At 34.7% G+C, this 17,276-nt stretch overlaps 1 protein-coding gene across 4 annotated transcripts in view; it reads right to left on the bottom strand.

Annotated features, from left to right (window-relative positions):
- LRBA (LPS responsive beige-like anchor protein) overlaps positions 1–17,276 on the bottom strand; it is an 891,557-nt gene that overhangs the window by 744,086 nt on the left and 130,195 nt on the right. For all 4 annotated transcript variants that reach the window (XM_058282502.1, XM_058282620.2, XM_058282452.2 and 1 more), the window contains exons 14-17: positions 12,183–12,351; positions 9,920–9,999; positions 6,529–6,591; positions 4,474–4,571 (exon numbers count right to left, since the gene is read on the bottom strand). In XM_058282502.1, coding sequence (XP_058138485.1) covers positions 4,474–4,571; positions 6,529–6,591; positions 9,920–9,999; positions 12,183–12,351 — 410 coding nt within the window. The remainder of the gene's footprint in view (positions 1–4,473; positions 4,572–6,528; positions 6,592–9,919; positions 10,000–12,182; positions 12,352–17,276) is intronic.

Here is a 17,276-nt window from a genome sequence, read left to right as displayed (position 1 = left end):
AGATACTCAACATAATTAATCATTAGAGAAATGCAAATCAAACAAAAATGAGATTCTACTACACATTACTAGAAAGGATAAAATTAAAGACTGACCACAGTAAGTGTTGGTGAGGATGTGGAAAAAATGGAAACATCATACTCAACTGGTGGAATGTATAATGGAACAACCACTTTGGAAAAGTTTGGCAGTTTCCTAAAAAGTTATAAATGTGTATGTATACCTACCATATGATCAAGCCATTCCACTCCTACATGTGTACACAAGAGAAATAAAAGCATATGTCCATACAAAGACTTGCAAGTAAATGCCCTGTAGCAGTTTGATGTTATTGATGAATTCCAAAAAGAAATATTGGATTATGTTTGTAACTGGTCTTTTCCACAGGGTGTATGAGAGTGTACTGAATTCAGAAGTTTTACTTTTACATGATTAAATAATGATTAAAGTTTCGATTAGGCCATGTCAGTAGGATGTGGTCACAGAAAACAACATGGTACAAGAGAAAGTAGGAGTTTTGAACTGGAGCCCAGGAAGTGAACACAAAGGAGAAGAACACAGAGGAATAGAGACAGCTCCTTAGATACAGCAGAAACCCCAGGAAGAGAGACAGAGCCGTTTGCCTGATAGTCTACAGCTGACCTTGTGGAGAAAACAGAGGAGCTGAGCCCTGAAAGAAATGAACCTTGGGAAGAGAGGAACCCAGGAAGCCTGAACCCTGGCTAACATTGGCAGCCATCTTGCTTCAAAACATGGCAAAAAACTTTGGTGAGGGAAGTAACTTATGCTTTATGGCCTGGTAACTATAAGCTTCTACCCCAAATAAATACCCCTTTATAAAAACCAACTGATTTCTGGTATTTTGCATCAGCACCCCTTTGCCTGAATAATACATGTTCACAGCAAGCTTTATTTATAATAACCAAAAACTTAAAATAAATATCTATAAATAATGAATGGTTAAATAGTTTATGGTATATATATATATGGAATACTATTCAGCAATACAGAGGAATGAACTATTGATATATGCAATAGGGATGAGTCTCAAAACAATTTATGCTGATGAAAGAAGCCAGATAAATAATCATGTATACTGTATGATTCTATTAATACAAAAGTCTGGAAAATCCAAATTAATCTTTAGTAACAATAAAAAGATCCAGGCCTGCCTGGGGATTGGCAAGAGGGAGGAATCACAAAGGGCCATGAAGAAACTTTTGGCAGGGATAGATATGTTCATTATCTTGATTGCAGTAATGGCTTCACAGGTTTAGGTATATGTCAAAACCTTTCAAAGTTTTTAAACATGTGCAGTTTACTGTATGTAAATTATTCTGTAACAAAGCTATTAAAAAATAAAAATGATACTGAAAAAACTTAGTGACACTATAATGCCAAATAATTTATCATGGTAATGAATGGTCTCAAGTAAATGTGAAGTAACACATTGGAGCAGATATGGGTGAAGCAGTTGAACACCTCCTTCCCACATGGGAGGTCCCAGGTTCAGTGCCCGGTGCCTCCAAAAAACGAAAAAACAAACAACAAGCAAACCTAGTGAACAAACAAAAAGGCCAATTCAGGTGAGCCAATGTGGCTCAGTGGTTGAGTACCAGCTTCCCATATATACAAAGTCCCAAGTTCAATCCCTGGCCCCACTACCTAAAAACAAATCAAACAAACAAACAAAAAAACCTCTCATTCAGACTACCATGGCATTTTGCTATAGTTTACCCAACTCTGAAATAATATTTAAGTCGAGGAAGAGGTTCAAATATCCAAGAAAAAAATCTTCTAGCACTATCTAGTATAGAAACTTTTTCTGTAAAGCATCCAGTAGGAAACATTTCAGGTTTTGTGGGCTATATTGTCTCTGTCACAATTACTTGACTTTGTCATCAGAGCAAGAAAAAAAGATAGATGATGAATAAAAGAAAGGGAGTGGCTGTGTCCCAATAAACTTTATTTGTAAAAACCAGATGGTTATGGAAGAGTAAATGAAAGAAGGTAACAGAAGAAATAGAAAAAAATATGATTAAAGGCAATGGTGTTGGACAGCAATTATCAGGAAGAGGAAGGACTCCATCTACTACCACAAGTTATTAAATAAGAATGGGTTTTTAAACACACCTTTGTGGAGGCTGGGGAAAGAAGATGGATGTTTGAGATAATGCATTTCTAATAGCCTTAAAGACATATAATATGAGGCTGATTAAAACTGACAGTAACAGGAAAGAGAAGCAAACATCTGGAATGTTATCTGAAGGAATAAATAAAAGGGATGTCTAGCAATGCTAAAAGTATAGCTGATTTTAAAATCATGAATTTATAATGGTATCAGTACACACAGTTTAAGATTTTTCCCCAGCAACCAAGGTTTAGAAGCTGAGAGGGAATCTACACAGATTGAACTAGGGTTGGAATTCTAAAGAGCAGATATGAAAGGATAAGGGCAGAAGAGAATTTTCATTAAAAACTAGTTCCAACAATCAACCAAGCTAAGAAAAAAGTAAACAATAACAGAAGGATGGCAGACTGGAATAAAAATAGCAAGATCAAGGGCCAAAAGGTCTCCAAGAGATTGAAGAGCACTGGAAAGGGCAATGCTAGAAACATGGAAGGAGAAAGACGATGATGAGAGGGTAAGGCACTGGAGTTTAAGGTTTCCTGTGATGAAAAGGTCCCAGTTTTTCAAATAGGAATGGATAAATTCGATTTAGAATGGAAATAAACATCACTGAATTTAATCAATTAAAGAATTGCAAGATATGGATGTTAAAGTGAGTGTACGACATAGACGATAAAATTACTCAGACCTAGAGAAAGAGAGAGGGCTGTGAACCAACAGCTCACACACTAAGACTAAAGATTAAAAAGTACAGACTTTCACTGCTGAGAATTTCAGTAGAATAATTCTTTAATATTTAAACATCTTTGCAACTATTTCTTAGAAATCCTATACTAATTCACAGAATATACTAACATATTCATACAAATACCAAGAAAATAAGGAATTAAAATGTGATACTTGGCACACACACAAAAAAACCCTGCTACATGGTAACTAAACCTTTGAATTTTTTTCTGAATTCAGTTAATAGATGTGAAATGTGTACATAGAACCAAATTAATGATTGTTTTGTGTTAATATGCCTACTGTGAATAAAAAAGGGCTGACCCTTGTAAAAAGAATAATATCAAACTTAGGCAGTTTACTAATATCTATTCTTTGTAGATCCCCCAAAAATATAAATATTATTATACTATGAGTGTGTGTATATATGTATAGAGAAAGAGAGAAAGAGAGAGAGACTAAGTCTGGAAAATCTTATTGAAAAACAACAGTCACAGGGGCCATGAACAAAGACTGGAGATTTACAGATATGGGCAGTCATAATCTTTCTTTTTTCATTGAAATCTTGTAAAGGTATTCTTAGATTGGAAGAAAAAACATTCCTGCCAAATATAAATTAAAATTAAAACTCTGAGGAAAAGTGAGTACTTAAAACAAGCAGCATTAAAAAGTAGCAAATTAAAGCTATTAATGAGGAACCAGAAGTTGGCTAAAGATTTTTCCAATTATTCAAGAGCCACCCCAAAAGACCATACACATATAATTCTTTCACAAGTTCTAATCTACAATACAGGACTGTCTTTTCTTTCTTTACTTTTTGTGACTCCTGCTGTTTCCTCAGGAATTAGGTAAGGTACATGAGTTATTTCAAAGTAACAACTATTAATAGTCTAATAAAGAGGGAAAATTAAGAGAAATTTCTTCAGTGACAAAACTGCAAATAAATGACTTTACCGCATAAATATAATGTATAAAGTCCTTTTATTTCTTATAAAGTACAGAGGAACTAAAAGGTACCAAATAAAGGACTTGTAATAAAGGATTAATGTCAGAAATTTATTATAACAAGATCATTAAATTAATTACTCTAAACAAACATCCAACAAAGCAATTGTTAAACTCTTTTGGTCCAAAAAACTTTCCATCATCCAAACACTCTAAAACATCCCTAAAGGTATATCAAAAGTATTCTGTTTTTGTTTTTGTTGATTGGGGATTGAAGGCTGGGGAAGTAATATTTTAAAGGCAATACAGAAATCTTCCCTTAGATCACAATTGGATACTACTGTACTACTATTCTAGAACATAAAGATAACTCCACTAAAGAAATTACATCTTAAATAGCTCTATCAGAGCACTCACCACACAACTTACAGGAATGATTTGTTTACCTCTCTCTACGAATTAAATTGTAACATAGGCTCTATAATTAAATATTCATTAAAAAAACAAAACATGAAATAAAAAGGTCATAGGTCTTAATTCACCTCCAGATATAAACACATTTCATAATGTAAGGTCAAATAATAACTTTCATATATAAGAACTCTTTCTATAGTTTTAAACTAATATTTCATATTAAATATATTAAAACTCTTGATATATTAAACTCTTACCGTAACCCATTCCTTTGATCAAAAGCAGGAATCATAGAGTTAGGATGTTCTGACATTAATGCAACAAGCAGTTGTAGGACATCCATTAGATTATCATCCTAAAATCATTTTAGAAATTTAAAATTTTAAAAACAGAAAGGTAAGGAAACAACATATTTGAAGGCTGAATGTCTTGGAAACAGCAGAAATTTCAATTTAAAAAAATGAGAATGCAATAAATATTTGCTCATAATAAATTGTCTTCCATATATACACACTCATCTGTATAATAATTCAAAATACATATAATCTAAAATTCTTACTCTAAATATGCAATTTCTTAATGAAAGAAATAAAATCCTTCTAAAAACATATTCTACAGAAACAGTTCTGACACAACAGGCTTTGTTTTTTGAAAAAAATAGGAAGATTTATGCATCAAGAAATTAGGAAAGAGCTAAGTTCTTTTTTAATATAGCAGGACATTAGAACCTTTAATATGTAATGTATGTTGTGAATCCAATGGTAGTGGTTGTGGACAATATTTTATGTATCATTTCCTAAACTTATTTTATCCCAGTATACTTTATTCATTGAGCTGCTCAAGAAACTACTTCCAAAATAACATTTTTTGGAAAGTGATAACAATATGGTTCTCATATATTATCTATTATCAGAATTAAAGATGTAGATAATCAATAAATGTTCTTGGAATCACAAAGCACTATATATGGTATAACCTGATAACACAGAATATCAGCACAGGTGTATATATGAGTTCTAGATCCAAAAAAACCTTGAAGATAATCCTTCATAGCCTTTCTTGAATATTCAAGTATATGGATATTATTAGGGCCAACTTGGGCAATAATGACCCAAAGAGGAAAAGAGAATCAGCTAACAGGGGTTACTTGTCTCTGTTGTCCTTGTTTGTCCTTCACTACTTTTGTACTTTGCTATGGAAGCTAGTTGAATGTTACAGTTCAATAAACTAAGTAGATGATCTTTGGAAAAGTAAAATTTTGGAAGACTTGAAAGATTTCTGAATTAGAAGAATCTCAGGGAAAAGAGGGGATCACTGTGATTTTCAGTTTATCTCTTATAATGGACTTCTGTTCCTTAGGGCTAATAAAAAACAAAATCACAGATGACAACCCCTAGGAAATTAAATTGAAAAATCTTCAAATTTACACTGAGTAGGAAAATTTTTTAAAAATAAAGAATACCTTAACTCAAGAGGGAAAAAAAATCATTACCATTAATGCTTGAGTCAAATATGATCCAATCAAGAAATTTAATCCATTCTTTTCTGTCCCAATTAATAAAGATAGGTGCCAAAATAATCTCTCATTAATTAATGATTAAAGAAGGCATTACTCCATAATGAAGCATGCATTATAATATAGGAATATACATTATCATGTAAAATGTTGCACCTTATATGAAATTCCATTAATTCTCAAATTTTACTTATTTATAACATTATCTAATCAGATTATTCTGGCATATATTATCTTTCACTATTGCTAAAACTAGGGGGGAATAAAAGAACCCAGACATTCCAACCTCTCAAACGTTCTGTATCCCTTTCAACTGCCTAAATTTCAATCCTACTAAAACTGAAATAACAAAATGAAAATGAAAGGGAAAAAAAGTGAATTAACAGTATTTGAACATTCAAAATCAATGTGAAGATTTTATTATGAATTTTTAAATCTAATCATTTTTAACCATTTCCATAAATTTTTTTTCATTTGTTACTCTGGTTCCTTGAAATACACTGCAAGTATGCTTTGGTACACCTTAATATTAAATGTGTTGAGATCTAATTTTAACCCTTTTAAAAGCCTTTCATGATTATTCTCAATGCAAAGTCATCTCGTGTTATAAAGGATATTTAAATGAAAGTTGCTAGGATTTAATTTCTAAATACCCATGTTTACTCCACATCACAGTTACATCATTAGTGAATTTTTAAATTTTAAAACAAATTTTTAAACAAATTTAATTTTAAAACCAAGTTCATAAGTACAGCTTCAAAAAATAACATCCAAAAATATAAAATTCAAATGTTACCTCATGCATAGTGAGTAGATAATTAAGAATGGCTTGCAATTCATCCTCCTTTACTCCAGAATCCTTTAAAAACATAATTCAAGTATCTTATGCATATAAAAAACAATTTTTTAAGAGAAAGTATATACATAGATTTGACAAACTGGTCAGTGGCTATAAATACAAAAAGATAACATAACACATAGAAATATAAATTTAAACTTAAAATGTGAGGAGAACACTGAAGATGTATACAGTATAAAAGACTGTGTAGTAGTTAAAGAGATATGATATCAATATCTTGGTTTTGGCACCTTATATATAAGATGCCATGCTTACGTTGTGAAGAATTATGAAGAAGGACACAATAATCAATGAATTATAAGTGAACTCAGTATGAAAATTTCAACCTACTCTAATAATTTATCAATCATGAAAAAAAACCTCAAAAAAGAACAATAATTAAGAGAATTGGGAAACAAGTAAAAAATAAATACACTGAGAAGGATACAGAAACAGACAACTCAAGACAAAAATAGTTTTATAAACAGAAATAAGGTGTCTGAGTCTGAAAGGTATACTAAAAAGGTAGGTCCACTTGCCAAAATATTACGTAACAGCTATGAAAACATTACATTGTAAAGAAAAAGAAATAAAACAATATGCGGATTTGGCTCAACTGGTAGAGCATCCATCTACCACATGGGAGGTCCAGATTTCAAACCCGGGGCCTCCTGACCCATGTGGTGAGCTGGCCCATGCACAGTGCTGATGTGCGCAAGGAGGGCCGTGCCACCAGGGGTGTCCCCTGCATAGGGGAGCCCCACGTGAAAGGAGTGCGCCCCGTAAGGAGAGCTGCCCTGCGCAAAATAAGCGCAGCCTGCCCAGGAGTGGCACCGCACACACAGAAAGCTGACACAGCAAGATGACACAATGAAAAGAGACACAGATTCCCAATGCCACTGAAAAGAATGCAAGCAGACACAGAACACACAGCGAATGAGAAATAAATAAAAAATAAATCTTTAATTAAAAAAAACAATATGAGAAAGTGCTGAATAAAATATTAGCATCAAACCCATTTATATATTGCTATGTTATAAAACAAAAATACCTTCAAAAATAATATTAAATTTTACTTCATCTATTATAGAATGCAAAGGGACAAAATGCAATCATTTCTAAAGACTGATAGACCTATTTGGTACATTTATTCAGGAATATTATTTCTCAAACTCTAATAATTCAGTTACAAAAGCCCCCTAAAGGCTAGGACTCCCTGGCACCAAGGGGTTACTACCAAGCACTGGCTGGTGATGCAACTGGAAAAAGACCTTGAATAAAAGGGGGAAAAGGTAAAGACAAATGAGTTTATATGGCTAAAAGACTTCAAAGTGATTCAGGAGATCATCAGAGAGGTAATGCATATGCACATCTCAGCAGGATCTCACAGACTGTTAAAGTTGATACTATTCCAAGTAGTGGGGCTCCTGATGGCTCCAGAGACACCCAGGCCCTACAGTCATTGTAGATAGCATCAGAGTTTGGTACCTTGCCAGTGGGCCCTATTTTGGAGTTTATGCTCCCGAGTGTGACAGAGTTGGACTCAGTTGTGACATCTTTACACACGCCTCTCCTGTCCCTTTAATATGAACCTATAGTTGGTGCTGGAGTTAGTAGGTCTACCTCCGAGACACTTGAATCTCTGGGCTGTCCATGTGCTAGCTGGACCCTGAGCCTCAGTGGAGTTGCAGCACCTACTCTCCAGTTCACTAGACTCACCCAGGACGACTAATAAGGAGGTGAGGGTGGACAACCACCACACCAAGGAAACGAGAGAGTCTATAAATGCATGCAAGAAAGTCCCATCCATCAGCCATATGGGATTGAAGTCCCATCTCAATTAGAAGTGGAGTGGGCATCACCATCCCAGAATCCTCAGGATTGAGGAATAAAATATGGACTATAGTGGACTCACTGGTATTCTACCATAGACACTGTGATTCTAGCAATGGAAGAAATTATATTATTGATGTGGGGTCAGTGGCCACAGGAGGTGCTGAGGGAGGGAGAAAAAGAGGTGTAATATGGGAGCATTTTCAGGACTTGGAATTGCCCTGAATGACACTGCAATGACAGATACTGGCCATTACATATCCTGCCATAACCTACAGAATTGAGTGGGAAAGAGTATAAACAACAATGTAAACTATAATCCATGCTTAGTGGCAATGCTCCAAAATGTGTTCATCAATTGCAAGGGAAGTACCACACTAATGAAAGAAGTTGTTAATGTGGAGAAAAGTGGGAGGTGTGGGGAATGGGGCATATGGGAATACCTTATATTTATGTAACATTTACGTAATCTAAGTATTTTTTAAAAACAAATAAATATATTTTAAAAAAAGAAGCCCTAAAAAATAAAGGTTTTTTGCCTGTTCTATCACCAGTGCCAAAAAATAGTGCCTAAGACCTAATTAGAGCTCAGTAATAATTATTTGCTGAATGCAAGTATAAATACACTTGAACTTCAACAGAAATTCATATGACACAGATCATAATTATTAATATCCAACTCTGCAAAACTTTATATACATATTTCTAGGAGTCCAGGGACTAGCCAAATTCCTATGTGTGATTTTTCAGGCTTAACTGTAAGCAATTACAAAGGCTTTACCTGGCAGGTCTCACAGTGGGAAAGCTGCCCTCCCCACATCAGACTTGGTGCACAACCAGTGTATTGCAGACTCTAGAGGGAGTTGCAGCCAACGACTGAGGTCCTCTTACACACACCTGCATTACTGGCCTAGGTCTTCCTCAAGCACCTCTGCTGAGACCTCCTTATGGTGGAAGATCAGGATAGGTGAGTAATACTAAGATACTTTTCTCGACTCTGACTCAGTATACAATACTTTTCCACTCAGAGCCCCTTCACCCAGACCTCTTCCTAGGCTTCAGGGTCCACAAAACTGCAGAAGCCTTTTCTTCCAGGCTCCCTTCCACAGTAAGAGATCCCCAAAATCTGTGCTGGTCCATCTGACTCTCAACTGTCAGTGCCATTCCATGGGGGAAAATGAAATGGGAGTAGTTGGCTTTTTTTTTTTTTTTTACCTTTTATCTCTACTATTGCAGCTAAATGATTAAAGGTTAACTTTTACTTTCATTTTGGCTTGTTGTCTTGATCCGCTACCTTTAAAACCTAGCAGCTCAGCTCAGATTGCACAGCTCAGCTCATGACACATATGCCCAAAATGGAGGGGGGGGTTTAAAAGTAAACAAACATCTTCCAAAGGAATTTTCCAATGTGTAACTCTAATAATAGAGCAAAGGGTGAATAAGTTAAGATTATATTTTATGAGAAATTATAAACTACAACATTCAGCATGCTATATGATAAGCAGTATGAACTCACCTTCATCACTAATTGCTTAATGAACATCAACAAGAATGCTCGTAGAGAAAGTATTTCTTTTTGATTAGGTCGTGGTCCATCTTAAAAAAGAATACAAGCACACACTTAGCATTTCAAAGACCTAGCAGCTATCTAAGTTTAATATTCTCCTTCCTAATAATTTTGCCATTTATAATAAACACAAAGATCAGATACTTCCCTTTTATGCCTCTAGAAAGATAAGTATTCAATCTCAAATGCAATTAATTGCATATATGTAATACAATGTTCCAAATATATAAAATAGGTTATACTGAAACTATGATGAAGTTTGTTCTCTGAACAATATCAAAGAAATTTTAAACCATAAAAACGAGAGAAATAAAATTTGCAGTAATAAAAACTACTTTTTTTCAAAGATACTCTGAGAGTAGTTGTATGGTAATAAATTTATAAAGGTAAAATAAAGGGAAATCTTAAACTTGAATCTTGATATTATATGTTAATTCAGTATGAAAATGTTTTCTTCACTGTTACAGGTATGCAAACTAATGAAAAAACTCTCAAAAGCACACCTCACCACACAATGTCATTCAAGAAGAGGGGAATCATTATGTCGACTACGTCTGACATCTCCTCCTGCTCTTGAAAAACTCCTTGATCACACATGGCTCACATTAAGTCAATTTTCCATGTCTCAAACATAATCACCAAGTAGAAAGGCTTTTGAAATCAAACACCCATTGTTCTAAAATCCTGAGGTACCTGTTTGCCTCACAAATTCTTCAACTTTCCTCCAGTAATCACTATTTACCACTACTTCCTAGACCACCAAGGCATAGAATCACCATGACCTTTAATAGATCAATTAGAATAGAAAGAAAATTGTTTAAAATTTGTTCCACATGATGATTCATATTCAAAGAATAAGCTATAGAATTAGAACAAAATCACAAATTTGTCCACATTTCTCACTTGAAGAATGATTTTTCCCAAGGTCACTACTAAATTAAATTAAATTAAAGCAATAACACAAACTAATACCCAGGACAGTATATGATTCATCTACAGCACCCTGGAGTGTTTTCAGGAAATTCTGATCTGTTTCTACATCTGCAACAACCTTACCAGCTTAAATAGATCATATTATTTCTGTTATGCCAACAGTTACATTAATATAAATTATTAATATATATTAAATTATTCTCTGAGAATAAACCAAGTATATTTGAAAGGGACATAAAAAGTACTGCATTAAGATGAAGTCCTGCCTTTGTAAATCACTGAATGGCCAAAGCCTTTGACTACAATCAGAATGTGCGTTGTTTGACTCTCCAGCATTTATTTCCTGATCTTAAGCAACAGCTCTCAATTTTTATCAAGGGACTGAACCCATCCTTATTCTTAGATGATCTGTTTAAGGATTAGGGGACTTGGTGAATGGGCAATCAGTGCAATAATAGCCACAGAAACTTGGACACATAATCCAATCAGAGCCAATAAGTCACACTGGAAATGCTTGATAAAGGCAGATAGATGTTCTTTTGCTGGATTAAAATCATGAGAATGTGAAAGTGGAGTTACTGCTTGCTACTATGAAGGAAGAGAATATGTAAAACAGCCAAAAACAGAAGAGGTAGAACTGAGAGATGGAAAGAGACAAATCGGGTTCTAGGGACATCATCTGAACCCCTGCAGCAACTGTCCTAGTTTTTATGAGCTAATTAACTCCCATTTTTGGCTTAAGCCAGTTTGACACAGGTTTTGCAATACATCAGAAGAGCCCCTATTTGTCAAAAATGCTATCCTTCTGGTGAGTTAGTGGTGATTATACAGGAAATTAATGAAATTTTATTATATCTTCATTAGAAGTAGATACACACTACTTCCCCAAAAAACCTTCATCACCCAAAAACTTAATATACATGAAAAATGCTATTTACAATGAAGTTTATTGTGATAATTGGTTTCAGTATCAACACTAATTGCTAAATAAGAATTTCTTCTCAGGTTCAGTACCTTAAAACAACCAGCCCAGTCATATTTGCTCCCCAATCAAGTCATACCTACACAGGTAGCATTCTTTCATAAAAGTAACAAGTTACTAACCTCTGGGAACCACAATTTAAGACAAACAATTAAAAATTTTTTAAAAATTGCCATAATGAGATTTTTTAAACATCCAGAATAATACAACAGTATTGGTTAAAAGAAAAAAAGAAAGAAAAAATAAAATCCTGACTTGGTATATACATAACATAACATATAGACAGAGATAATATACCTAATCCTTTTGGGGTGATACCACTTCTGTCCTGAGGATTCACTGCCCAATAGTAGTATTTCAGTGTATGTGTGATGAGAAGCACTGTTCCAACTCTCCGAATGGCATTGTATATGTTGACTGTACCAATGAATTCCGTCGACAGGTAAGTATAGAGTGTCAACTGAACCTAAAGGGTAAAAATAAAGAACTTAAACAAGTCCAAAAACATCTAACCCCTGTTTACAGTAACAGTCTAAAGGTGATTTACTTTAAGTGTGATTGTACAAAAAGATACTGAAGCTTGATAATCACATCCATGTTAGATAAAACATACCCCTGAAACACACACACCCCACACACTTTTTAGAAAGTCAAACCAACTAATTCTTCTTTTACAACACATTCTAAAGTAAACACTTCCAATTATATTACATTTTTGCAGCACTATTCAACAGAAATAACTCTTTGATTCCTATTTAGCAATCAGGAACTAAAATACCTACTAATGCTATACACAGTTGTGAAAAAGCTAGAACATTTTCTTCATTTTGGAGAAAATTAGAAGTTGGAATAACAAGAGAAAAAGTAGGAGTAACTAAAAGAAAAACAAGAAAATAGGAAGAATTCAAATGAAAGCGAACCATACAAAAAGTTGTAGAGACTACCTTGAGAGATATTTACTAGAAAAAGAATTTTGTTACAAAAGCCCAACATTACAAAGATGTATCATTCCAATCTTAACATTACATAAGTCTCTAAGCATGTATATCAGCTCAGTCTTCCAATGAGGTAAGCAATCTACTAGTCTTATTTCTAAAACAAAAAAAAAATCTTAATAACCAGATGAGAACTCAAATTCAAAAACAGAAGCTCTTTCTGTAAGAAAGAGGATTCCACCTTTCTATACCACACATTCCAACTTAACACAAAATTTCAGTGAAATTATAACTCTAATATTCAACAAAACTACACTCCAATATGTATGACAGCACGAAATAAAGACCACTTTACTTATGCCAAAACAAAAACATTTTCATTTCAACTATCAGTGACTATATTTTATAACTGAACAACCTAAAATAAGGCACATACACTCTCCAACTGGCCACAGACCAAAGTGCTTCTTATCATTTACAATCGTCTGCTGTGAACATTTATTCTACCTTCCAGAACACTGAAGACATTTGCATTTTCAAACCTGCAAGACACCTCAGTGTTACCTGGGAACTTCTTCAGAGAGCCAAAAATAGATGTCTAAGTTCCAGATGCCCTACAAATAAGCAACCAAGACTAAATGAATTAGGGAGTCAATCATTATTCCTCCACGACAAAGGGTAACATATTCTGAGGCCCTTTAAAATTGGGATACCAGTCCCTATGGGTACTATCATTTTGGGTGGTAGCCATCAGAACACACTGTGAGACTGAGAAGTGAAGGAAGGCGATTGAGTGCCCCTCCACAAGAGGACTGTTTTCTCCCAAAGGCCTGGATATTCTTAACTTTCTACAATCATGGTGGATAAATTAATTGGAATTGATATTATCAACCATGACAAATATAAACCTAAGATTGACACTAGGAGTACAAAAAAGAGTTGCCCTTAGCTGGAATAGCCAAAAAAGGGGACTGCCTACAGAAAGAGGAGTGTCAAGTTCCAGTTGTATATCCTGGGCCAAAATGCATACAAAGTATGACCTACAACATCACGCCCTTGCATAGGGCCACATGGAGTGTGTGAAAGATCAGTTTGGTTTCCTTAATTAAGAAGCAGGAAATAGTAAGAAGCTCTTTTTCCATGTGAAAGAAGTTCAGGATGGCACTGAGCTACAGACAGGAGATGAGGTAGAGTTCTGAGTGATTCTTAATCAGTGCACTAGCAAGTGCAGCACCTAAACATTTGGTGATTCTGTGAAGGCCCAAACAGTGTTGCAGCTCCAAGACCTGATCGGTTGGTCAACTGCTTGAAAAGCATCACCCTGGATGATGCCACTGCTCCTTGCCTAATGGTTCTTCATCACCCAAGGGGACCAGATAACTCAATGGGATTTGGTTTAAAAATAAAGATCCATCAAGCTGGTGTCATTGACTAACCACATCTACAAGGCACACAATCAATCCACTATGATCAAGTAAGAGGGATTCTGTTGAAGGGTTCTGAATATGTCCCTCTTCATACCTCCCAAAATCTGAAGTACTTATTCTATTGAGCTATTATACTACTTTCAACACCTTCCTCCTGTTATGTTTTTTGGTTTATCTTTTGCTTTTTTCCAGGTACCGAGGCTGTGAAGTGAACCCAGGACCTCATATGTAGGAAGCCAGCACTCAAGCACTAAGCCACAGCAGCTCCCCTGAGTTGTTTTTTGTTTGTTTCTTTGCTTGTGGTTTGGTTTTTTTTGTTTGTTTGTTTTTAAAGAAGCACTGGGAACCGAACCTGGGCTCTCCCATGTGGGCAGCCGGCATTCAACTGCTTAAGCTCCCCTTGTATTACATGTTTTAAAAAATTAAATTTAAGAAAACTGTTTTAAAATTATGCACAGTTGCAGCCTGGAAAAATTAAGGTGGCACATTATGGTATCAATTTTAGGAGCTTTATTTGGTGCATTTAATGCAACTGGTAATTGCAAAGCCCACTTTGCATGTGTACGTGAAAAATATGAAAATATAAATTGTTATCTTGTTGGCCCTATGAAATTCTGTACTTGGTATTTAGTGTGTACTCTACCTTCATTATGTCTGGCAACATGTTCTGCCTTAGCACTTGGTTGCATTCTTTTCTTTCCTGTTCATTATGCTTTAAATCTGAGGACCATATGAGGGTAGAACACATCACCTTTTAAAATTACAAAAATTTAAAAATTTGTACAGGTAAACCATTTCCTTAAGTTGATGGCCAAATGGTAAAATGTTATTTTTCATATAATTTATAATCTTGTTACAGTCGACTCAATAAAGTTTGGTTAGATTTGAGTGAAAATTATCTTCTAGAACAATTTTTTTCCCCTGGGATGGTAGATAACTTTACTACAACTAGTATGTTCGGTGCAGAATTTCATGCAAATGAGGTTTGCCAGCAGTGTGATAATTTAAACGAACAAAAAAGATGAATGTACAAACTTGCTGCCGTTTAGAACACTGAAGCTTCTAGGATCCAGTTTCTTTACTAATTTAAAAAACAAAAAATAATAATAAAAAAGTTTTGCCTGAAATGAACCTTGTTTTGTTTTTTTTTTCATAAGTAGCCACCTGGTTCCTATGCCCTGTAAAATACAGGCTCTTAAGCCTTGGTGTAGTTTCTGTTTGACTTTACATCACAGGAATGGATTGGTCTGATTTTTTGGGCCTCGTCTTGAATTGGTCTCATTCAGGGTTCCTGAAGGCTTTGTCTAAGATGAGAATGGTTAGCTCTGGCAATGTGGGAGAGGTCATTTTATCTTCCTCATTGTCATTTGAGGTTTTGATCTCTGGGTAGAGAGGCCTTTTATCGTTGCAACATAAAAACATTTTGCCTTGTCCAGTTTTCTGCTGATGGTGAAAGAATGCAAGCAAACAGTTTCACTGATTTTTGTGAAACCAGAAAATAAAGAGTTGCCCTGTAGTTTTAATGGGAAAACTATGTATAATAGAGGTTATACCCCCAGGCAAAACAGTGAGGATTTCTAAAATTCTTTATATTGGTTGCAGTATTGGTATTAAGAAATGTCTAATTGTTCCCTTATCAATTTTCAGTTTACCAAGCAACTTGGAAAAATAAACAACACATCAATATTGTGTCAGTGCCTTCAAACTTCACAGTTTGCCTATCCCTTCCTTGTTCAGGTGAAGTTTGGGGATTAGTTGGACCTAATGGTATTAGAAAATCAACTGCTTTAAAATTTTTTACCAGGAAAACAAAAACGAAACCTTGGAAAGAATGGTGATCCACCTGATTGGCAAGAAATTTTTGAGTTACTTTCCTTCATTAGGCACTGCCTATGTTCTCGAGACTCTTGCCCCTCTACTGAGAACATAGCTGGAGAGTTTACAGATTCTGAAAGATGGTGATGATGGGGGAAAACAGTACTGCTAAAACAACTTTTATCAGAATTCTTGCCGGAAGACTTAAACGTGATGGAGGAGGAGAACTACCAATTCTAAATGTCAGTTATAAGCTACAGAAGACCAGTATTAAATCAACTGGAAGTGTTCACCATTTAGTACATGAAAAAATAAGCGGTGCTCATACTCATCCACTATTTGTGACTTAGATGGAAAAAAAAAAAAGGCCTCTGCAAATTGGAAATATTACGGACCAAGAGGTGCAGACATTATCTGATGGTGAACCATAGCAAGTAGTTTCAGCTCTTTGTTTGGGTAAACCTGCTAATATCACTTTAATTTATAAACCATCTGCATATTTGGATTCTGAGCAAAGACTGAAGGCAGATAGAGTGTCAAATATTTCCTACTCCATGAGAAAAAGTCAGCCTTTGTTATGGAATGTGACTTCCTGATGGCCACCTATCTAGTATATTGGGTCATCGTTTTTGATGGTGTATCATCTAAAAACGTTAGTTGAGTAAGAGCTGAAATCCAGTTGAAAAGATGGAAAATGGAAAACACATGAAATAAGTGAAAAACCAAAGTTATAAAATATACCTACCGAAACATAAGAAATATCTTAGGATATAATTAGTTGCAAAGTAAGTGGTAACAGAGCTATTAATTACTATGAATTCAGAGGCCAGTGAAGTTACTACAGGACACAATGAAACAGTCAAAAAAAAAAAAAAAACTTTATTAACACAGCAGGAATTAAGATAGTTCTATTCATTTTCAAAACCTAAGATATATAAACAGAATAAGAAAGGAATTTCAAACAAGGAAAATGGTGGATGAAAAAAGTTTCCTTAGAATAGAACAATGGTTCCTATTCCTGACTGCACAATAAAATATACAGAAAACATTTTTGAAAAGGATTGATGCATAGGCCCTATCCCAGACTAATTAATCAGAATCAGGGGTGAAGGGGGTAGAATTTTAAAAAACCAAAAACCTTCCCCATTTTACTCTACCAGCAGCCAAAATTGAGAACCACTGCTCTACATCTATCTTTTCTACCTTTCTGACCA

This window comes from Dasypus novemcinctus, chromosome 1, assembly GCF_030445035.2.
Source record: "Dasypus novemcinctus isolate mDasNov1 chromosome 1, mDasNov1.1.hap2, whole genome shotgun sequence".
Classification (NCBI taxonomy): domain Eukaryota; kingdom Metazoa; phylum Chordata; class Mammalia; order Cingulata; family Dasypodidae; genus Dasypus; species Dasypus novemcinctus.
This window is presented reverse-complemented; position numbering and strand designations above follow the sequence as displayed.